This window comes from Poeciliopsis prolifica, unplaced genomic scaffold, assembly GCF_027474105.1.
Source record: "Poeciliopsis prolifica strain line A6 unplaced genomic scaffold, Auburn_PproV2 SCAFFOLD016, whole genome shotgun sequence".
NCBI classification, from domain to species: Eukaryota; Metazoa; Chordata; class Actinopteri; order Cyprinodontiformes; family Poeciliidae; genus Poeciliopsis; species Poeciliopsis prolifica.
In genome coordinates this window covers 1,602,174-1,625,640 of record NW_026562391.1, presented here as the reverse complement: position 1 = coordinate 1,625,640, position 23,467 = coordinate 1,602,174, and the positions used below count along the sequence as shown (strand labels likewise).

The window sequence follows — 23,467 nt, the reverse complement described above, 5'->3', positions numbered from 1 at the left end:
CTTTGGCCTTTTGAACTCCTGGCGTACGTTCCAACCGTAAGTACTTACGCCATCAATTTAACTCTAATTTATGATACCTGTCCTTACAGACAATGGTTAGACGTCGATAAGCCTTAAGCTTCAGAAAAAGCTGAGCAATTCTTCACCTTCTGTCAAGATGGAGTTACAGAGTCACATTCAGGAACTTTATAAATAGTCAAAACAAAAGACAAAAACCCATCGGAAATTCTCATAGCACAAAAGCATCCTACTTGGACTGATCAGAGGTGTGAATGTCAGTGTTGGTGTTAGCCATGTGATGATTTTGGGGTTATTTCCATGGCAACTGAGGAAGACTTCTGACTCCTTCCTTCCTCCTTCCTCCCACCACCAACCCACAGGATGAGGGAGGCATCGAAAAAGATTTTGAAGCCAAGACTGAAACTAAATCAAATGGAGACTGATCAAAAAAATACATGAATTAATTAATAAATAAAAGGCAATTACAGTTTGAACTGTTTCCAGTATGAATAAAGTTAAGATTCCTTTCAATAACATCAAATAAGGCAAAACGGGAGTTACAAGTAATTAATTTTACAATTATATATGTGTTCCCTTAAACTGCAACAAACTACACCAACAAAAATGGACAACATAGCACGTGTGTGTGTGTGTGTGTGTGTGTGTGTGTGTGTGTGTGTGTGTGTGTGTGTGTGTGTGTGTTGTGTATGTGTGTGTGTGTGTGTGTGTGTGTGGTGTGTGTGTGTGTGTGTGTGTGTGTGTGTGTGTGTGTGTGTGTATGGTGTCAAATCCACATTTTGTCATGCCAGGCTTAGAGATGCGGTTGTAACTACTGTTGAAGCCAGAGATGATGAAGCTCAGGGAAAGTTATCATCATCATCATCATCATCAGTAGGATTATTCAGCTGTCAGTAATCCACTGCTGCTGCAGCCAGTCGCAGCAAGATGGCAATTTTACCGCTTCACTTTAGATTTGTATTTAATCTGCAATGTTAACAACATAAAATTTACATGTTTACACAAAGGGATATTGTTATTGCTTCAGTGTTTCTCCTGAATTTAGGTTTCAATCCCTTCTTCACTGCTCACATACTGAATTAAAAACCAACTTCAAAATCAATACGCTATATATGAAGGGGAAACATTACGAAATCTCAAACTACTGTAGGGTTGCTCCTTCTTCTGCCTTTCAAAGCTGAGGAGATGACCGTCGTTAATTAATCATACCTCAACCTTTTGTGCAGCTGCAGATCCATCATAATATTAAAGACCCGATCTGATCAATAAATGATAAGAGTAATTGCTGCTGAGATGAGCCAGGAGCCATCAGCTGAGAGCAGCACATTAAATCTGCATGTTTCAATAAGATCAGGATGCGGTTCGTCATATGTTAAGTGCCTCAAAGGACTGAACAAAGAGGCTGGTATTAAGAACTACTAATCCCAGAATGCACTGCTGTCATCAATGTCCGCCACTCAAGTCAGCAGGTAAAAAAAGGCAATGATCTCTAGTGAAGTAAAACAAGTTGCACTATGTGACACTAAGAGTAATAAAATTTTAGCAAGTAAAAGAAAAATCTATATAAATCCCTTAAACGACATATAGAGAAGTAAGGATAATTTTTTTTTAAAGTCTCAAAGAAGTACATGTAAGTCCTTTAAACAAAGCGCAATTACCAATCTGGTCAAATCTGAGTATTTTTATTTTCTGAAAAAGTCAGATTTATTTGAACAAAAGTTTGAAATTTGCAAGAAAAACACCTAGAACGCATCTGCAGACTTCCTCTGCTGTTTTCCTTCTCATCCAGTGCAAAACTGCTCAACCATAAGCTTACGCAAAACCTTAATGTTCTTAATGCATGAAATGACAAATCTCTTTAGAAGCTTAACGAACGCCATTTTCTCAGTTCTATACCACACATGTCAAAAAAACAAAAGCAGAAGGCTTTTGTAACCTAAATGTACAACAGCGAAACAGCCGCAACCAGTCGGTCTAAAAGCAAAGATTATAGTCTAACGGCAGAAGAATACATGCAATCCATCACAAAATGGCGTTTGTGCAGATAATGGCAAAGCGATTATCCCAATATGTCATACAATTTGTCCTTTTCACTCGTTCTCGTGCTGTTTTACAAGAACGTTGCATAAAAAGACTTAAATCGCATGCGGCACTGTCAGCGGTAAGTGAGAAAAGTAATGAATGTGAAATTGGTGTAATGCCCTGAACTTCACAGGGATTTTAGTTAGGGGTTTATTTTTCATAATTTGAATGTTACTGAACTGGTCACATTCTGACACCACTGACATCATTTACACACAGTTCCAGTGACGACTCTTTCCACAGCCGCCTCCTAAAATGAAAACAGGATTCATGTTGAACGGGTCCATAACAAATCCTGTCTGCCACAAACAACGTAGAAGAAACAACACAAGCAGGTATTCTGGTCTGATGACTTGAAACGTTAACATTATGAGCACATGATGCGTAACGCTAAACGCAGAAGAACGCCAACACTGCGCATCATCCAACATACCAGTTCATTCGTAAAAGGAGGCAGTGGCAGCGTCATGCTGTGGGGATGCTGTGCTTCAGCAAGGGCGGGGAAGCTGCTAAGAGTTCATGGGGAGATGGACAGAAAAAAAATAAGAGAATGATGCTGGACCTTTCACATGTGATCAAATCAGAATATTCATGTGTTTGAGTGGTCCAATCAAAGTTCAGACCTAAATGAAAAGATTTAAAAAGTGCTATTTAGAGCCATCGAGTCTGAGATACTTTTTCTAAAAAGAAACAAAAATGTCAGTGAAGATATTCAAAACTGACGGAGAAATAACCTAAAGGACTTACAGTTGTAACTTTAAATCAAACTTTAAAAATTGCTGATAAGAAATGCACCCTACACTAATTAGTGTTTTATTTTTGGGAGGGGGTTCCAATAACTTTTATATTGATCGGTCACATATAGTCCAATAAAATACACTCAGGTTTGCTCAACCACAATCAGACGTGGAAAAATGTGAAAAGGTTGGTAAAAACTTTTTTGCAAGTCAATGTGTATCACAGAAAGGACTCTGAACGAAATTCAGAGTTCAGGTAGGAATGAAAAACTCCAACCAGACCCAAACCAACAGGCGCTGTGTCTGATTAACATTCATTATGGGCCCGAGCCCAAAGTAAACCAGGCATGTTATTTTAATAAAGCTGTTTTTTATATATATTTTTAAGCCATCATTTAAGTAAGCAGTGTGCCTTCTCCCGTTTTTAGCTTTTGTTGAATGTCTTCCAGCTCCATTTTGTCGGTTGATGTAACAGCAATTTGTGTCTGGGATATGTGATTGATTGATTGATTGATTGATCGATCGATCGATCGGTCGGTCGGTCGGTCGGTCGTCGGTCGGTCGGTCGGTCGGTCGTCGGTCGGTCGGTCGGTCGGTCGGTCGGTCGATCGATCGATCGATTGTGTGGTGCGCTGTGCTTGCTACAATTTAATGTAGACTGGCACCTTTCCTTCTTTTCTCAACTGGATAAGCTGGTAACTCCTCTACTTAGACTATAATAATTAGATTATCACAACTTCATGTCCTGCATTCTCGTTTGGTTTTCTCTGTGTATGTACTGTGGGCTTATTAAACACACCACATAAGCCCTAAACCGACCCAACCATCAAGTAAATAATTTCGGCTCCAACATCAGACCAGGCTCAGGTCATAAATTTGAACTAGAGTCCATTTTTACGTTACCGTTAGACCTACTGAAATGTCAAAAATGACTCAAAACAATCATCTCACTCAGGTTTGGACAAAATCAATTCAAATAATCATAATAAAAAATAAAAATACCCGATGCACGTTTCATTTCCGTTTGCTGTCACAAGTAACAATAACATAACAGCTATTTCTATCATCAAGTCTCATAAAGCTACAATAAAAATAAAATACAACACTTCTCGAGGGCCCAAAGTGCAAAGTGAGACTCTAACGCTTTGGCTCGCTGTGACGTACCTGGAGATTCTCAACTTCAACCCATAATGACCCCGCTGCCAGAAACATCCTCCTGCAGGAGCTCAAAATGAGCATAAACACAGAGCAGCCTCTGCAACATAAAGCTGCCGGTAGAACCTTTCCCCTTTCTCCACGCTCCCTGCACACTGTCTGTTTAAAAATGGATTTTGTTTCCCAGTTCACTTCTGTGAGTGTGAATCGGCGACGATGGAACTACGAAATCATCTGAGTAAACATGTAGTGATAAGAAAATATAATAAAAAGACCATGAACATCACATTCTGTGATGTTTATCTTTCTCTTCGATCATGACAAGCAGATCGGAAAACTGGGATCGCTCAGACGGGGTGTGGGATAAGCCCTTCGGCGGGGGGAGCAGACGTCATCCCAGCCATGGCTGCTCAGCTGGTCCTTTTCCTGCTTCTGAAATCCCCTTATCAATCCACCAGGCAGACTTGTGCCACGGTATGACGGTATACAATCAGGAACGGAACTCGGCTTTGGTATATCACGAAATGCAGGGCGCAGGGGATGCAGTTCCTCTTGCGCAGAAAGCAGAAGACGGACAGATTTTAACCAGGTAGTGGTCCGGCTCTCAGCAGAAAGCCAATCTAATCTTGGTTTGAAAGCCAGGAACGATGCAATGTAGCGTCAAGGAGACATAGATAACCACACGGATATATTTTTACGGAACATGAGTTAAAAACTATTTGAGAATTACTTCTTAGTTTCTTCGAGGTCAACAACTGGTACAAACATCACAGTTCATCAAAGGTAATATCATCTTACATACAGCACCAAATACACTTTAAATATGAGGTCCATTTTGAACCAGCGCAGCATTTAGCCCAAATGCATAGAGGGAATTAAGGTGATAAATAATGCATGCCGTCATAATGGATTAGTCTAATCTTAATGCAGCTGCTCTGATTGATTGTTATGAAACAGGAAGAGGGGGAAGAGGCTTTCAGAAAAATTCAAAATGCTCAGAGATCTCACTTCTACGATGCCTTCACTGGTAACTAGAAACCAGTTAGAGTTAGAAAGCCTTGTTAAATTGTGTTCAAACAGAAAAGTCTGATGATTTTGATTGTGCTGTAGAATTTGATTTCATTTTATTCATAACCTTTCTTTACGGTAATTAATTTAATAGTGGAAACAAAGGGTAAAGAGACACAACTGACATGAACTTTCTGTCCTGCTCTGACCAGCTCCACGGCTGTTGAAATGTCCTCCATTTTCTCAACATCACAGTCTCTTTCACTTCTTATTACAAAGTGGAAGGGGTGGAGTCACAAGACTACAAACCACAGGTAGCAGAGCATCTTAATCCTCCCACAGTCTTAGTGCAACGCTCAGGCTGAGTGCAGCAAATGTCACGGTTGGACAGCAGGGAAGTGAGGAAGTAGAAGTGGGAGATTTGTCCCATCAGACTGTCAGTTCCAGAAACCACACCCATGAAAAAACCTTTTAAATGCAACTCTCAGATTGTGCACAGTAAAAAACCCTGTTTCTCAAGACCACAGGACGATTAAATGGATATGAGCATGGCCAAAAGAGACAAAAACCACTTTTCATTTTCTAAAACAGAAAATACAGACATGGACAAAATGCCATCGGTCAAAGTCAAAAATTTCGGTTAATTTTTGAATTGTCGCCTAGGCTTACTAATAAGTATATTTCTTTAAAGTGAATGCATGGGGTGAATATTCAAACTCAGAAAACTCCAAGCTGGGATTCACACCCAGGGCCTCGTTTTATTTGTAACTTCTTACTTGCCTTACGAATCTCTGTTAGATAAAGGTATTTATCAAGAAACACAAGGTTTATACAGTTTAGAATTAGAATGTTTCTGTTTTTTGTGGGGAGTTTTTAGCTGAATTAGCGAGGCATTTAAGAAAAATAGGCTATTAAAGTCATTTCACAGGAAATCCAAACACAGAAAACAAACACTATGCGTTTTGCACTCAACAAAGCGTCCCCGGCGAAGTCGCTGATTTGATAGCATCTGCGGGACATGTGGACCCCAGATAATGCTCTTATGTAATCCAAATATGCCCATCTCCAGAGCTCAAACAAACGTCCTCCAATAAACAGAATGTTTGCGATAAGTAGCAGGAGCTATCTTCAGAGGACCGAGGATCTCCTCTAAATATAACCGCCCCCCTCAGTGAACTCTGCGCCCGTCACTCTCCGTCTCATAAACATCCACTCAAAACATACACTTGAGTGACAAAAGGTCTCGTCATCCAAATCTTCATCTCCTGTCTAACTGTGGGCTTAAACGGTATTAGCGGTGTAGTAGGGAGACGTTTCAGAGTCCAGATGGCACAATGAGCCTTTTTCATAATAGAGCTTCCTGCAAAAGAACAAATACTTGACGAGCCAAACATATGTTTGTGTCGTTGTAAAAAGCACAGACATTGTTTTTCATCCCTATAGTGGATGGCAAAGGTCAGAGGTTGACTTCCTTTCAGTAAAGAGCTCAAGAAACAGAAACGCTGAGTTGAGAGGAAAAGAAAGTTGCATAAATGCTGCGAGCTGCGTCCGATCGAAGCTCTTTGAAATGAATCGCTACCTCTGTGGCAAGATACAGGAGCTTTGAAAAAGATGGGGGGAAAAAAACAGAGATCGGCAGTGAAAGCGTGAACAAAAGCGGGGTCAAGAAGGTAGCAGAGATAAAGCAACAGATGTTGCGGTGTAGGCATGGATTCATAACCCCGACCGAAGCCCGGGGCTTACGACAATCCCAGGACGAAAGGGATTTTCTATCTCCACCATAAACCACTTTCTTTTTTTTTTGTTTGTTTGTTCCTGGTTTTCTGGAACATCTACGCAGTTAAATCAAGAAAAACCCAATCTGCTCCTAAAATCTCCAAATGAATAAGGAAGGTCCTTCAGCCTTAAGTTTACTTCTCTGCAATTACGGACCCATTGTGTTGAGAAAAACACACCTAGAAAAACAATGCAGCTTTGTCCTCATGTTTGAATAATTTTAGAAAACCCAGAGTGTGAATGCTTACTCATGAAAAATTAAAACACTTTCAAATAACATGAATAAATTTAGTTTTCACTTGAGATAAGAGCAGTTTTCATGCAATCTGAAATCGAACTATTTTAACTTAACGGGTACTTATTTAAACGAGGATCTTAATAGATTGCATAATCCCCAAAATTATCGCTATACTTTTTTCTTTTTTCTTTTTTTTTTTGACCTTGGCACATTGTTCTGCAGATGATAAACTATATCTAAAGTGAGCTTGACTGATTTTTATTGATGCGTCTGGCAGGCAGCTTTAAGGGCTTCTACCGGAGTAGGAAAACATTAAAGCATTATATGATGTGATTGAAAGACAAACCTGTGGCTAAACGTCTGTAGCTACAGAAAGATAAGGACTACTTTGCTCAGCATGTACAAGGACATCAGAGAAACCGTCTACAAAAAAAAAGGAGTTTCATCAGACTACCGTTCATGCCGGGTAAAAAAAATAAACCGCACTTGTAGGTGAGTTTGCCTCACTATCAAAGCAGCAGAGAAACAAAAGGCCTGAACTGATCAAAAGCACCAGTTGTTATGCTAATGTTATTTGCCAGTTTTGTTTCATTAGGAGCCTTTAAAATCTGTCTTATTAGATGTTCAGCTGGTGTGCGCTCCAGCAAGGTTCTCAAAGTCAAACCCAGAGGAGGTTCGGTTCCTTCAAAACAGGAAAGCTCATTAGCCTCCACTAGCATCAGAGAAAGTGTGAACGTCTCCAGTGAATTTGGTCAAGAATAATTTGCCAGCAAACCCCAGAGGAGAACAAAGGTCATATTTCTGAAATCATATGACTGCATCTCTATAAAGACAAATTATCTGTATTAACAGGAGTTTGCGGAGGTGAAAACAAGGCTTCAGAGACCACAAAGAAAACGCAAATCATTTTCCTGACCCCCACAAGCAGCTCAGTGGGCCGCTGCTGCTCTCCACTTATGTTGCTTGCATTCAAAAGAAGCATCTTATAGAACCACATCTGCATTGATTTTGCAATTATTGCCATTTCAGACTGAAGCCAACAGGAGCGGACTGTTGCAAGAGTTAAATAGAGAAAAGAGAATTAAATAGAGAAAAAAGCACAACTGCAGGGAGGATCGATGCACAATCTACAAATGTTTTTGTTTTATTTTAAGCTTTAAGTGGCTTCAGTCAATTAGCCTGACATCTCCAGACACACATGGAAATTAGTCTTGGACCTCTTCATTTTGCAGTTCAGCAGACAAAACAAAACACCTCACAGTACAGATGGGACAAAAAAAAAAGACGTCTACTGAGAAGAGCACTGGAAAAAGGGGGAAACTACAGTGAGTGCCAAGCAAATTAAACCATCATTAGGATGTAAGCCTAATGATGGCAGTAAATTAAGAAAATACACATCCAACATATGATATAGTATTTTTTAAAAATCCCCAATAAACATTTTTTTTTAAAGTACAAAATAATTAGGGATATTTTTTCTAAAAATTAAAACAAAAAAAATCACAAAAACATTTCTTTTCTTGTACATTTTTTTTAGAAATAAAACATACCTAAAAATAAAAAAATAAAAAAAGAACATTGATAACAACTACTCAACATGTTTCTTATATCTCAATAGTACAGGATCAAGACGGGCTGATCAGAAGCATCAAATTCAAGGGTCACAACTGTTTTACGTTGCAAATAAAACACGAGTTCTTAAATTTATCTCTTAAATAACAAAATCTACAGTGTCCTTTAAAACGTAAATCAGCAAAGGAGTGGGTGAGGAGAAAAAATAAAAAAATATCTTGCTCAGGAAGTGAATGCCCTCACGTATTAACTCAGTAAGTATAGACTACGGACGCCCACAAGGAGAGCACTTGACCCAGTGAAAACTTGGGCCCAGCTGAATGCTGCAGCTTGCTTATGAATACATTTAGCTGACTGAATATGATTCAGGTCACAGAACAGGATTAACTCCAGTGGATTAAACTCTGATAAAACCAAGTAATAAAAACTCAATGGAAATCCCCTGCGTCCCCTTGTCTGGGTCCCCAAACAGCCCCAACTTCCAAGGTCTCCACAGACGTGGTGCGATCTCAACAAGATTTGAATGGTAAATCAGCTGAGTGACATGAGGACAAATTGCCGGGCCGTATTACATCACCGTCTAAATGGTGATTGGAGACATCCTGCCGCACAAGCACAACAGGCCGGGCGCTTGAAACAAGACTCCGCTGCAAATGTTACGGCGGACGCTCAGGGCGCAGATACGATCTCCAAACGCCGCTGCTCGCTGGTTTGTTTCCACAACAATAAATTCACTGCGACATTTTTATTTTAAGAGTCATGTGGAAGAGTTAGGAAACCAGCTGTACTTATTGGCATCTCTAGCAAAGATTGGTAAAAAGCTTTACAACCGAATCACACACAGATTATCCCATAATTTACAGGCACCCTTAATTTCTCTAAAGAAAATGTAACTAAAGCATTTTCTTTATTAGCCTGAGCTACTAAATTAGCAGTCCATGAAGTTCTCGTTCTCCTGGTTGTGCAAATCACACGAAACAAAAGCCTGGTTCTCTTAATCATTCTCCAAAAAGGGGTAGCAAAAGTGAACATGGCTTTCAAGCAATTTTATAACACAGGAAAAGACAACAGGAAAACAGCTGCCAGCCTTGACAGAAGATGTTTATCATGCCATCACAAATCATGAGGACGAGAAAATATCCTAAAGCCCAAAGACAGTTTGCTGAATATTGCCTGTGACTTTCACTCAAACTCTGAGCTTTGATTAGAAGATCCTAAACCTGAGCTTACTGAGAATAAACACTCCATGATGTCCTGCAGGTTCTATTACAGGAAAGCACTTTACTGGTGAGCACGATAAAGGATCTGTGGTGATGTGGGCCCCCCAAAGCCTCTGGGAACACAACATTGTGGACTCTTTAAAATATCTGCACATTTTCTATAAAAATCTTTGGGCCTCTGTAAATCAACACTTTCAACACAACGAACCAAAATTCATGGTAAAATCAGAACGTGTGTGCTTCTCTACACACGTCCTGGTTTATGGATTTCTCATTTCCCTGAGGGATCTAGAGAGATTATTGAAAGAGGAATCTTCCACCATTTCTCTCCACCTGCTTGCTAAAAACCTTGTGCTGTGTCATACGGAGAAGACTAAGTGGTAATTTCTTGGCAAAGCAATATGCATGGATTATTGTGAAACTTTGTGTTCACCTTAAGGCTTTTCGCACATTTTTGCTGGGGGTGTCGATCATTTTAGAGGTTGTTGTTGTTTATTATGCTGCCGTTTCTGTGCTTTTTGTGATGCTGTAGCTGAACCTTTTTTTTTCTTTCCGACAGCATCATGACAGCCAGCGGCAGCTTAATCTACAACCACGTTACTGACGCCTCATTAAGGTTGTTTACATCCGTAATCAGTCCGTTCCGCCAGTTACTTTACCGATCAATTTGTTACAGTTTGCATGACATGTTACAGTCGGGTTCAACTTGATCACATGAACTTAAAAATGCCCAAAATAACATGTAAAGTGCTTCTGTGGATTGCATGTCAAACCTCGGCATATAGTAGAATAGATAACTCTAGATTTTTTTCATACCAAAACTTTGATTTCTGCTATTCGCTCGCCTTCTTTTCTAAAAAGTACTTTCAAAAAGTGTCTTTTATGTCAAGCCTCCCTTCTGTGATTAGAACGGTGGAGTATCAGTGTCAGACGATGACGGTTTTTATTAAATTATGAAGATATAGTCATAATATTGGCAGGAAAGAAGTCGCAATCTTACTAGAAAAAAAACATCTTTAAATTACGAGAAAGAAGTTAATTTATTGTAAAAAAATATATATTTTTTAAATCAGACATGACTCAATCAATTCACATGATTCTTTCTTTGAAATAAACAGTTGTTTTCACAGTCGTTTAAACTGATAATAATTTCATACTTATTTGCTAAAAGATTGAGTAATACTATTGCTTTTATTGTTGTTGTGGGAGTTCACACGACTTTATTCTTCTTTTATTGCAACTTTATTTGTGTAATAGCGTGACTTTTTAATCTCATAATTTTGAAGAAAAAAAAAACCTGGTCCTAACATTCGTCTAGAGCTGCCCTGAATTCAAAGTCCAGATAAGAGGCTGTAAAACACGCTTGTGAAACAAGATGGCCTCCCAGAAACTATGGTAACCAAAAGAGTTCACTGAAAAAAAAAAAAGATTTTCCTTCAGAAACTAAAAAAAGAAATACTGATAAATCGACCAAGTCGATTTATCACTCAGGCCCTATTTCCCATTATTAAACCAAGAGATGAATTCATCGCTTCGGCATTTCTTTCAGAAGCGCCACATTCATTTAACTCCAATGTAAAACTCACTGAATAGTGTATTACTGCTCACATCGGCCTATTCTCGGGAAAGAGACATTTGCAAGGCTGAAAATTAAATGTCACTGTAGTTATAGAAATGCCACTCTCCGTCTCTCCAGTATCACTTTGTCATTCAAGCGGTGACTAAGAGGCCGACTCTGCTGGAGAACCTGACCCTCGTTTTATGGGATCGTAAGTTTAATATTTGATAGCCTAGCACACGTTATAAAACAGGGACCTTTCTCTCTTCGAATAGCTGCAGTGTAACTAATCACCTTCATCTCGATAAGGCAGGATTATTATTTATGCAACAGGTCAGGGCATTGATTTATGATACGAGGGGGGAAAGGGAGAGCAGAGAGGTAGAAAAAGAGAGAGAAACGGTCATCGCTGGTGCATTAGTGTCGAAGGTAAAAGGAAAAGCATCTCTTGAGTCCGCTCCTTTAAAAACGCCGTCCTTCCAGAAACTCTTGTTTGTGGTGGCGAAAGCTGCGGTTGTGACGGAGAGAACTAACTGTGAAAGCAGAGGAGTGGGCTCAGGAACGCGCTGACGACAATGTCAGGTTGTTGTGGGGGGGGGAGAAAAAAGAAAACATGCTGGTTTATCAACACTCTAAACACCTCAGACCGATTCATGACTGGTTTCAAGTGGAAGGTCGCTTCTCTGTTTCTGTGAGAGCCGATCACACGGAGGCGTGGGCGTCGGGTTGTTAACAGTCAAGCCTCGGGGGAGAAAAAAAAAAAGTCACATTTAAATGTTCGCACGGGCTAATAGGCATGCTAATTTGCAATTCCATTTCCACGACGCTTGCCTCCGAGGACACGACGCGTGTCCTCGGAGGCGACGCGTCTGCGATGAGCGGACGATTGGATGTCTTTAGGTGTCTCGCTCGCTTTCGTTCCGAAAAACGCTGATTGCGAATCGCTGGCGTCCAAAGTTTTTAATTTCGCTTTGTCTTCAAGAGAAAACGTTTTTAAATGAAAGCATTCACGAATCATTCCATAAAGAGGTTGTTGCTCCACACTGCTGGTCAGCTGGATGAATTGAGACTATTTGGCCTTCCTTTCTTTCATAAGTTCAGCTTTTTGGAAGCTGAATTTATGACATTTATGACAGAAGTTGAAGGATTGCGTTAGAACCATGAATAGAAAATATGTTATTTGTGCAATGTTTTTGCCTTTAATTTTGTAATATTTAGTAAGTAAGGTTAATATTAGTTCAGTTCAGCTTTATTGTGATTTTTTATTTTCTTATTTTGAAAAGCATACTTCCTGTTGAGCCTGAAAATGTAACTATACTCTCACTATAATGTTGTTGGGTTTTTTTAAAGGATAAAATATTGACTAGTAATCTTTAAGGATGAGAAAAATGACAGATGTTACTGATTTAATATTAGAAGCTCATTCCTCTCAACTAAAATTATTTATAAGTACAGTAAGTGATTCAGCTGGGGACACTTCCAGGCGGACTCTGATTTTGGCGAGCCTACGGATTTCCACATTAGATAAATACTTCTGAGGTTTAGCGTACTTAAGCTGACGTAAAACCCAGCTCTAAGGACGCGGGTGGTGGTGAGGAAACTTTCCAGCTTTACTGTATTTCTTCCTTCCATTTCACTTTTTCCATCCCACTGTTTTAACCGTCTCATCTTTTGGTTTGTTGCCGAAACAAAACACCCATTTCTTTCCTTTGATAAAGATTTCTTCAGAAATACTTACTGTTTTGATGAAGGTTCCCTTCTGCATGACACTCCTGGTTATTTAAAAACTAATTCAATTCCAGTTCCTCTCATGATCAACCGGACACAGCTCAACACAAAATACAAGCAAATGCACGAGTTCTCAAAGGTCACGTGACTAATATCTGACTGAAAACAATCAGCATCTGGATCTTAGTGCGGTGCTGGAAAATCTGACTAACTTAGGCCCAATTCAGCTCTGACCCTATTCTTCTTCTTTTCTGTTTTTTAACAAGGTAACAACAAAGAAAAACAAACTCACACTCGCATTACCACCAGATATTCACACTTCCTTTTGCCAAAGTAGCTTGAAACAAAGTAGAAAACCATCAAAAAGAACAAGTCCAAATGTATGGACAAGGAGCCTGAATTCAAAACAGACAGCAACAAGTTCAAAGCCTAAACGTTTCACGCACACACACGCTCACACACACGCACGCTCACACACACGCGCGCACGCACATACACACGCACGCACACACGCACGCGCGAGATACAAACAGTGAGTTTTTACCTTGGCACTGGAATCCTTGCTTTCCAAACCCCCTGTGAAAAAGAGAGGAGACAGATTTGAATGGCTCTTACAGTTTAAAACACACTGAATAACGTATTCATTCACACATGGGCGCATTCACACCACATTCATTCCAAGGACACGGCTGTTAAATCAGGAGCTTTACAGAAGTTTGATGTTTTTTTAAGGTTTCTTCTTGAGAAATTTGAAAAAGTTAATAAAAATCTGTATGTATGTATGATAGCACATACACACATATATATATATGTGTGTGTGTGTGTGTGTATATACACATATATATATTTTTTTAAGATCGTGGTTAATAATCACATTGTTAAATGCAAATGGTTTGTACTTCATTGTCCCACAAGCACATAAAGACTTGTAGGTGCATGTCTGCACAGGCTTCCTGGCCCGCTTCTTCCCTCCGTTTGTGTGTGTGTGTAGGTGTGTGTAGGTGTGTGTGCGTGTGTAACGATGGGAGCTTTCCCTTTCAAAATAGAGTTGTTTGATTTCACATTTTGAATCATATCGCCAGCATGATGAACTCAAAAGGAGTGGCACATGTATGCCTGCCAACGACACACTCACTGCATTAAAGGCATGAGATCACACACACGCGCACACACACACACCTTAAAGAGCATAGTACTTTAAACGTGGGCGTGCCTTCAGCGACATACTTTTCTTTTTTAAGTTCTTAACTGAGAACCCAAAGTGATTTGTCTAGTTCAAGTGTTCCACTAAAAAGGCAGGAATGTGCAACATGAACACATGGAGCTTTACACGTGGGCCTGATTCTACAAGTTCAAAAGGGGAAAAAGGGAAAAAAAAAAAAAAAATCTCCATTCAATATCAGCGGCGTCAGTGGTTGCACTGTGTGCAATGCACGCATGGTGTGGCTGCATGTTCGTCGTCCTAAATGCTTGACCGAGGTCAAAATCACAGGAGCTGCGTTGAGGTCGTTTGTTCAGGAATGGAGATAAGGAGGGGAGTGAAGTCTAATGCAAAGGAAGCTTTCGTGAAGTCATGTTTGTTGCACGACTCCCGTAGAGGTGGAGAGAGGGAGAGAGAGAGCAACAACTCCTCCCATTCAATAGTAGGGCGAAAAACAAATAAATGAAGAAATAGATCCCAAGCAATTCCCCAGCACGTTGGAAAGTGTTTTTTTTTTTTTTTTTTTTTTTTTTTTTTTTTTTTTTTTTTTTTTGCGGGTTTGGAAAGGTGTCGCGACCCGCCAGAAGTTGCATCACACCGAGCGAGAAGTCGAGAAGGACTCGACTCAAGTTATTCGATATTCGCGCAACAGGCGGGATGGAGGTGGGAGACGGAGCAACAGGGGCTTACCAGATGAAGTCTGTGCAGTGGCTGCAGAAAGTCGGCTGCTTGAAGAACCTGGCGATGAATTTGTGGTCCTTCACTTCGTGGACGTTCTTTTGCCTCAGAGCACCTTTCCGAGCAAACCTGTTCGCTACGTCCGCGGTGGACGACTCGTTAAAACTTGCATCTGCCATCGCGTCCCTCCTCTCTGTTTCTCTCTCTCTCTTTCTCTATGTATATATAAGTATATAGCCTATATATAAAACACAAATCAATGCAAAAGCTCCCTGCTGTGTCGGGGCTCGTTCCTCGGTGCGAACTGAGCGGTCTGCGCCTGTCAGTGCCGAGCCTGACTGGAGACACTGGACCTACTGGGTCTGAGGGATTTCCCTGCCTCTCGCTGCTCCGCTGACACTGACAGCGCGGGTCAGTCAAGGCGGCAGCAGTGAGACTTCCTGCTTCCTCCGAGTCCTTTCAAATCAAAGGCACTTTATTTTCTTTAAAGTTACAAGAAACAAATCGGTTTCCCTAAAATTATTGGCAGCTCCAACCGGTTCCAACAAGATTTGGATAAATGTAACCCTTTTACATTTCCTGCCAACACTATAGGGCTGTGTCTGTTATGCATCACATCATTTTACACTGACAACTGTAAATACAGAAAATGTTAATAGAAAGATTTTTTTACCATAATGTGGCGCCCCCATGCGTGGCAAATAGTACTACACACATTTTTTCCAAGTACATCTGCAGCAAACCAGAAAGGGCCTGGGACGGACCACTTTGTTTGGAAATGGGACCGTTGCACTCCGGAAGTTTAGGTGGCGCTATTTCCTGTATTGTCCGAGGCCTCCCATTTTTATTTTCTTTTGAAAGCTGTGATATATCTTCGCCTTTAGGAAGGTTTTTCACTCTCAGTATGGATTTGAACTTCTCTCTCTCTTATTTACTTCAGCGCAGCTCACAGTTTTGAACAAATTCTGTAGTTTTCGGCTCTGCTACTGCCTCTAGTGGCGCGGGGGTGGTAACACAACGAATCTAATTACATCACTAAATCAGAATACCACAAAGTCTTTATTTATTATTAATTCTGGCATTACTGGAACCACAAAATATACATTCCCTCACAAAAGAACATACCTTTTCATTTTCTTAAGGAAGTAGAGCTAATTAAATGCGATAAACAAGACCTGAAAGTGATTGCAGTTTTACTTGCCACTGTTGAAACTGTGGCAAATTTGAAATCCCTGGTGTCATTCCTGAACAGTCAGCTCAACTTTGCTGAAAACACTGTATCTTTAAGAACTGTTAGACTTTATCTTATAAGAAGACCTAATGACAACTAATAAACTACTTAACAACCTGTAGTTGGGCAGAGGGTGTTGAGTTAAAATGTTAAAACTTAACACTCTTGACTAGAGTTTTAACTCAACTGAAGTTGAAACACCATCTTAACCGAAGTTTTAGCTGTTCACCTCCTCGGCTGGTCACATGAGCTGCAAACTAACAGGCAATCTTTTAAGAATGCTTTCTATGGCATGTATAACAGCAGGTGCATGGTGGTGAAACCAAAAAACAACTCGGCCTCGACTGTTTGCTGAAAGACGGCAAGAAATTTTATTTTAGCAGAGAGCATCCATCCTCTTTATTCATCATTTTGAACCTGTGAGCTCATGGAGGCCTTACCGTTTTCCTCTGGTAACTAAAAACGTCTATTAGAAGTCATTTATTGACAGTGCAATAACTATTCTTAACTGAACTAAACGGTAACATTTACCTATCGCTTGCTGAGTGTTTGACTCTAGTCACAAATTGTCGATCATGTGATTCCATGAATACGATTTGTTTTATTGCTTTAGAGTCGAAGGAACATGTCAATGTTGATAGACTAAATACTTTCATCTTACTTTTTATGAGACTCTACCAACAAAAAGTCTCTCAGAGTAACACACATGTCACCGTAAAAAGAAAAATTTTGCTTGTATCTGTTTAACAACCCTGGTTGTAACAACCTGGGTTGTTATTTTTCTGTACCTCATTCATCTGTTTTTTAATTACTTTTGCTCATTAAATTTCTTACGTATGCATTGCAACTGGTGTTTTTATTATAGTCGACCATGTTGTTTGTCATGTCCTTATTTCTTTTGTTCCTCCTATAATTGATGGAGATATATAGCTATCATTTGCAATGTATAAAATTATTGTTCATTTAATTTGCTCAACTTCCTTAAGAAAATGAAAAAATATGTGCTTAATAAGAAATAATTTCTTAGTTATTTGTGCGTGAATTTTTGCTGGAACCTCATTAAGGGAGGAACTCGGATGGTTCAACTGATAAATTTGATCCTGTAAAAATGCATTATTTAATCAGATGTTAAAGTCTAATGCAGCACGGTGGGTTTCAATGAATCCATATTTAAACACCTTTGAGGTCCAGGTTTGTGTGTTAGCCTTCATCTCTGCAGCTTTTAATCTTCCTGCTTTGATAAAATAAATAAATAAATCCTCTGAAATACAAAACATGAAAAGCACAACAGAGCAACCTTTGAGCTCTAATCTAAATAAACATCTAAATAGGTGAAAACCCACCTATTTGCATGTGAACTGAGCAACTTCAGCTGTTTTCTGGCCCTCTCTCAATTTTCACAAACTTTCTGTTTTGTTTTCTTTAGTTTGTTTGTTTGGGGTTTTTTTCTCTAATAGACGTTTTCGGTTTATTTTGAAAAACCAATTTCCGCTCGTGGACTTGTGCGCTTCTGCGTGACTTGACTCTTCCCCGCTGCTCTTCCTCCTTTTCTCGCTCGGGCTGATGTCACGCAACAGGATCCGCCGTGGGAGGGAGGAGGCCCTGGGTCCGGCTGGACGAACCGAGGCTGGAGGCGTCACCGTGCGGGGAAAACGCGGCGTTGCACGCCCTGACACGCGTGACGTCAATAAGAAAAACGTCGAAGTGAGCGCGCCGGCTTCTTCCATCTGTCCTGTGGATAAGAACGCCTTTTGCTTTTCCCCACCAAAACAGAAAACAGAACCCACCTCTTCCTCTTTTATTTATTTATTTATTTATTTATTTATTTATTTATTTATTTATTTATTTATTTATTTATATCTTCGTGTGAAAAAGTGTTTGGAATATTTCTCACTGCTTCTTTAGTTTAGTTTTTTTATGGGAATATGCTGAAGCCCTGAGCATCGTGCAGTTCTACCACAACTACATGTCAGTCAAGTTACAGCAGCGTTTTGAGCTGAGGCCAAATGAAAGGAAGGGAACCGTGAGCTTTGACTGGAAAGTAAACAGATCCATCGCACTTTACTGAAGTGCACTTCATGGTTCAGGCTTCGACTGTGAAGAGCGAGCCTGGATGTCTGTTTCCCTTAAACCTGGAGCTTTGCAACAAAACAACAACAAAAAAATTCAACTAATGTTTCTGATTGGAGATTATATGGGAAAATCTTTCAAAAGGTGATACAAATATGTTAAAATAAGGCGCTTCCGTAATACATCGCATCATTCACACAAATAGCTGTTAAGGTACAGAAAATGCTGACCAGGAAGAATTTCGATTGGGCGCCCCCTCAAGCAAAGCGCCCCTAGAGGCGTTTCTTATCGGCCACACCCAATTTTCTTTTGTTTTTGTTTCACTGGTTAAATTTGCATCTTGGTATAGGCCTACATAACCCAAGTTTAGTAACGCTTCTCCAAATAGTTTGGGAATTTTGAAATAAATATAAGTACGTTTAGGGTTTTTTTTCTGTCTCTCTTTCTCCTTTTTGCCAACAAGGTGAAATTTGCATTTCCCAAATGAACAAAAGCAGAAGCAAGAGAAGAAGTGCATTGTCTAACAGATTGATAAGTCGATCAGTAATTTATGCACAACCCCTGGAGGGAGTTTCATGACACCAGAAAAATTATCTTTGTACCATACTGTTAACTGAGTTTTAACCTTAATTGAAAACGTTTTTGTATAGCTTTTTTCTAAGCTTTATTTATTTATTTTATTTTATTTTTTCTTCAATGTGCTGCACCAATAAACTCAGTTTGTGTTTCGTTTATTGACTCGGATTACCACTAAGTTGACTGACATGGAGAGTCCTCTCCCTCGTTTCACAAATATTTAGAAACGACACACACAGAGCGACACGGGGACAATTTCACATGATTTCATCTGTCTGCTTGCTCCTCTGCCAGATCGTGATTATGTATCTGCTTTAGTCAAACACGTCTGCATGCACGTATCTGATTAGGCATGTGAACTTTGTGCCTGATCAATAGCGGTGGGAGGGTTGCATCTGATTGGAGGAGGCCATCTCTGCAGCCAGAACCCAAAAAGGTTCCCATCCAGCGGCTGGCGGGGGAACGCAGAGCGGATCTCACCTCCAGAGAAGATGGCTCCCACTTTGCTGCTTCTCAGCCTGGCAGCCGCACTTACGACCGTAACGCCCGCAAAAGGCACGTTTGCAAACGTGCAACTCGAGCTCAAGTTGAAACTTCACCTGCTCGGCGTCACTCTCCTCCCTCTTTCTCCCGCCAGTTTGTGGCCGGCCTCGCGTCTCCGATGGCGTCGACGTTTCCTCCCTGAAGCGCGTGTTTGAGATCGGAGAAGACGTGAGCCTCTCGTGCGAGCGGGGCTACTCGCCTTCAACGGCGACGCCTCCCAGGATAACCTGCACGGCGACAGGGGAATGGACGCCGGCGAACCTGGCGTGTTCCCGTGAGTCGAGGCCGCGCGGCTCCTGGTTTGTTTGTTTGTTTGTTTTGGGGTTTTTTAAATCCCATGGCTGGCATCAGACAGAGCTTCAAAACAGCGAGCGGGAAGCGAATTGGTGAAGTCCAAACGCTGTCTTGTGTAACAAACCACAAAAGCAATCATGATGGGATTCCTAAAACTTGATGATGATCTTGCAGGATGAGTTTTTGTTAAGTCATGAAGACATCTAATAGAGGTGGTGGTTTTCTTTTCTGCAGCCAAGATGTGCCAGATACCCAGGCCTTTGCAGCCATTTGCCAAAGGCAGGACAGAGGCTCCTTTTAAGAGCGTGCTCAACTTCTCATGCGATGACGGGTAAGAACACAAAATATATATAAATCCTCCTACGTTGTGATTGCAGATTGTTACAGAAATGCGTGTTTGTCATTATTCAGGTACGTGATGTTGGGGGCTAATGAAAGCAGGTGCTTGCACGATGGCACCTGGAGTCACCCACCTCCTCTCTGCAAAGGTAAAACAGGTTAACCGGACCCTGCCGACCTTGTTTGAAAAAGGCCCAGATTGAACAAAGCGGCTTCACACGTTCCTATAAAATGAGATCGAGTGTAACGGAGGAGCAGGGGTCAGTTTTTAAATCGACCACAAATCCAGGACCAACTTTCAGAAAACTGCATGACTGCTGAAAAACTGAGTTCCTTTAAATCGAGGCTAAAAACCCCGGCCTTGTTAGAGGTGACTTTGATTCCAAGTAAGTGGAAAACTGAGCAACATTTTTGATGATGATTTTGACGTTGACGTTTGACAAAATGTAGCGTTTATTGCTCGTCGAATAATTGAATCCTGTATCATGTTTTTATGGTTTAAAGGACTTTTAACTGCCCTGTGGCAGAAATGTGTTACACAAACTTGACTACTGAGAAATTAATCAACTAATACTTTTATTTTTTTTAAATCCCCATTTAACAGTTTGAAGGATATTTACAAAGGTGTGAAAGTTATACTGGAGTCAATGATTCTAAAGACAGAAGACGTTTTCAAAGACTTGGACTAGAACTATTTGTTTTCTTGTGATAGGCCACTCTATCTACCGATTTTCTTCGACTCATTGCAAAGGGTCTGTACATTTGCGAATCCCCTGCTTGATAATTGATGCCAATATGAATATATTTCAAAATTTGTCAAGAGAGAAAAGAGCAGCCCCAATGACTGAGCCCTGAGGAACACCACGGCAACAAAAGGCCAAACAGATTTCAAATTTTCAGAACTTATTTCAATGTTTTTCACTCGTGACATGGATGTCCCCATATCAAGTTCTGATTGTGATCCCGCAGGCGTGAACTGTCCTCTGCCCAAGCCACCAAGAGAGGGAAGGATTGTCCACGACAAGCCCGTTACAGGAACGTCTACAATTTATGGACAAGGCTGGACGTACGAGTGCAACCCACCCAAAGCACCGAGTCACGAGAGAGGCTCCTGCATGGCTGATGGCACCGCGACCGAACCTCCGGTTTGTCGAGGTAAATCCAGGCTTAGGATGTCTGAATATGGTATTGCATGCAAGATTTACTAGCTTCACAAAGTTCTTAAAGAGACAGAGGCCCAATTTCATGGCATTGAATTCAAATTTCTTTTAACTTGGCTTAATCTTGCACTTGATTGTGCTATAAAATGTCACAATAAGCCTGGAAAATACAAAATCCCACCCTTCTAATGAAATCATCCTCGTTATTGTCGTTACAGATGTGAGCTGCTCCATTCCTCCAAGCATACCAAATGGCGTCATCACGTTTGCCGTGATGAGGCAACACGGGTACAAGGAGAAGGTTAAGTATTCCTGCAACGAGCATTATACCATGGAGGGTGAGGCTGAGATCCAGTGCCAAAACACTGGAAACTGGTCATCAAAGCCAGTCTGCAGGGGTGAGTCATGAGAAAATTAGATCTCACTTCAGGCCTCAAATCTATATTTATCAAACTCTGCTCGAAAGAGACTCCTATGCTAGAATGTCTCGGATGTTTTTGTCTGTGGAAAAAACATTCACCTGCAAAACACTGCTGTTTTTTGTTGTTTTGTTTTAATATATCTCATAAAAATGAGAGTGTTCTCTGTCAGGTGAAAATATTTAACTTTTTTGTTTGTTTTTAACCCAGCTCCCTGCGAAGTTGGAATCAAAAGAGGGCGCATCTTCTACAACGCCAGGAAGATCTGGATTGAAGACCTGAGGCCAAACAGAGTGCTCCATGGCGAGCATGTTGCCTTCTATTGCAAGGACAAAGCTGAAAAGTGTGGCTACCCCGTGACCAGCACCTGTAACGACGGAAACCTCCCCATCCCAGACTGCTACGAACGTGAGTCAATCCCAGCTGGATAAGCACTACTTAAAACTGCTCCAGTCGACTGGCAATGGAACCAGTGGAAACAGCTTCTTCGAATGTCCTAGAGATGTTTCATCCCCTTGATAACAGCAGAATGCTTCTGTGTTTGTCTTGCGTTTCTTCTCTTTGACTTATAGAACCGGGCAAAATCGAGTACAACCTAAGGTCTAAGAACCTTCCGTCAGAGATCAGATCGTGCGTGGCACCACCCGCCGCAAACCCAACGAGACCCCCAAGCCCTGCATGAGCAACTTACGGCGCCACGAACTGGGGAAGACATGACCGCCTTCCTAATATTCCCTGCTTTTGTTTTCTGTTCAGTTAGACTGGCAATAAATAAATAAATGCAAGATGACTAAAACAAACCAAGAAAATGTGCATTCATCAAATGTTGAAAGAAATGGAAGCTGTGAACATCTAATGCAAAGTGGTTGTAAAGTACATTTCAGTTCAATGCACACATACAGGCTTGTTTCCAAATAATCCAGTTCATTTATGTTTTTCATTAGCATGCACCATGATAAATTCATACCAAAATGAAAGCTGCAAGCAGCCTCGAACGGCCCTGGCAGCGCAGCGACGCTCCGGACTCCAGGCGACTGCGGGAGCTCTGGCGACGCCAGCTATTACAGTTTTCAAAGAATAATGATAGACTTTCCCACCCTGAAATGGACAAAATAAATGGTGTGGCCCATGGACGAATTAGCACAACTATTCCAGACAGGACTGTCATTAACAGGAAAGACGAAGAAATGCTCTGGCTTACCTGATACTGAATTCTATTAAACATAGAAACAAACTGTGATTATGAAGATTTTAATAAAAGTGATTTTAATAATAGTATCACTTGTATAAAAACAAATTGACATAAATAATAAGAAAGAGCAAATGTAATTATTATGCTAATCATATAAATAACTTTTCAAAACCTTTTATAAGTTGCTTGTGTTTTTCAGGAGTGAATAAACTGAAAATTATATGCAGATTTCTGAAGCAGTTCACTATATATCACACATTGCCAAACTTTCTGCAGGCAACTCTCTGGACAGCTTAATGGCAGAACAAAGGTGTTTACATGCAATTGAATATATCTTAAATTACCACTCCAGATAGCTTTGTCAAGTGAAAATGCATTTTTAGATACCTAGAACGTCACTACTGAGAGTCAGACAAAATCAGATTTCAGGTGAAACTGCCTGCCATATTCATCTATGTATTCATGTCTATGCTGTGGCCTTTAAAGATGGCGCCGAGTGAGTGTGTCGGGGATGAACTCCTGGAATCAGCAGGATAATCTCTGTGGCATGACAGCAAAAACATTTGACTGGAATTGAATTCTTTCGCATGAAACGGGATGGTCAGAGCTTTTGACTTTAAATTCAATTCACAATTTAACATCAGTCTGACATAAAAAAGTTTTTAAAAGGAA

General features: G+C 40.6%; 2 protein-coding genes across 5 annotated transcripts in view; one reads left to right on the top strand and one right to left on the bottom strand.

The window, feature by feature from the left end:
* prkcaa (protein kinase C, alpha, a) overlaps positions 1–15,365 on the bottom strand; it is a 126,868-nt gene extending 111,503 nt beyond the window's left edge. For all 4 annotated transcript variants that reach the window (XM_055041548.1, XM_055041549.1, XM_055041550.1 and 1 more), the window contains exons 1-2: positions 14,984–15,365; positions 13,637–13,668 (exon numbers count right to left, since the gene is read on the bottom strand). In XM_055041548.1, coding sequence (XP_054897523.1) covers positions 13,637–13,668; positions 14,984–15,150 — 199 coding nt within the window. In that variant the 5' untranslated portion in view covers positions 15,151–15,365. The remainder of the gene's footprint in view (positions 1–13,636; positions 13,669–14,983) is intronic.
* A 3,905-nt stretch (positions 15,366–19,270) lies between these two features.
* On the top strand, positions 19,271–22,403 carry LOC129367240 (beta-2-glycoprotein 1-like). Its single transcript, XM_055041552.1, has 8 exons — positions 19,271–19,403; positions 19,486–19,665; positions 19,920–20,016; positions 20,097–20,173; positions 20,994–21,179; positions 21,403–21,582; positions 21,814–22,011; positions 22,176–22,403. Exons 1-8 carry the CDS (start codon positions 19,340–19,342, stop codon positions 22,283–22,285), a joined length of 1,092 nt encoding a protein of 363 aa, XP_054897527.1. The 5' UTR covers positions 19,271–19,339; the 3' UTR covers positions 22,286–22,403.
* Positions 22,404–23,467: the final 1,064 nt, after the last annotated feature.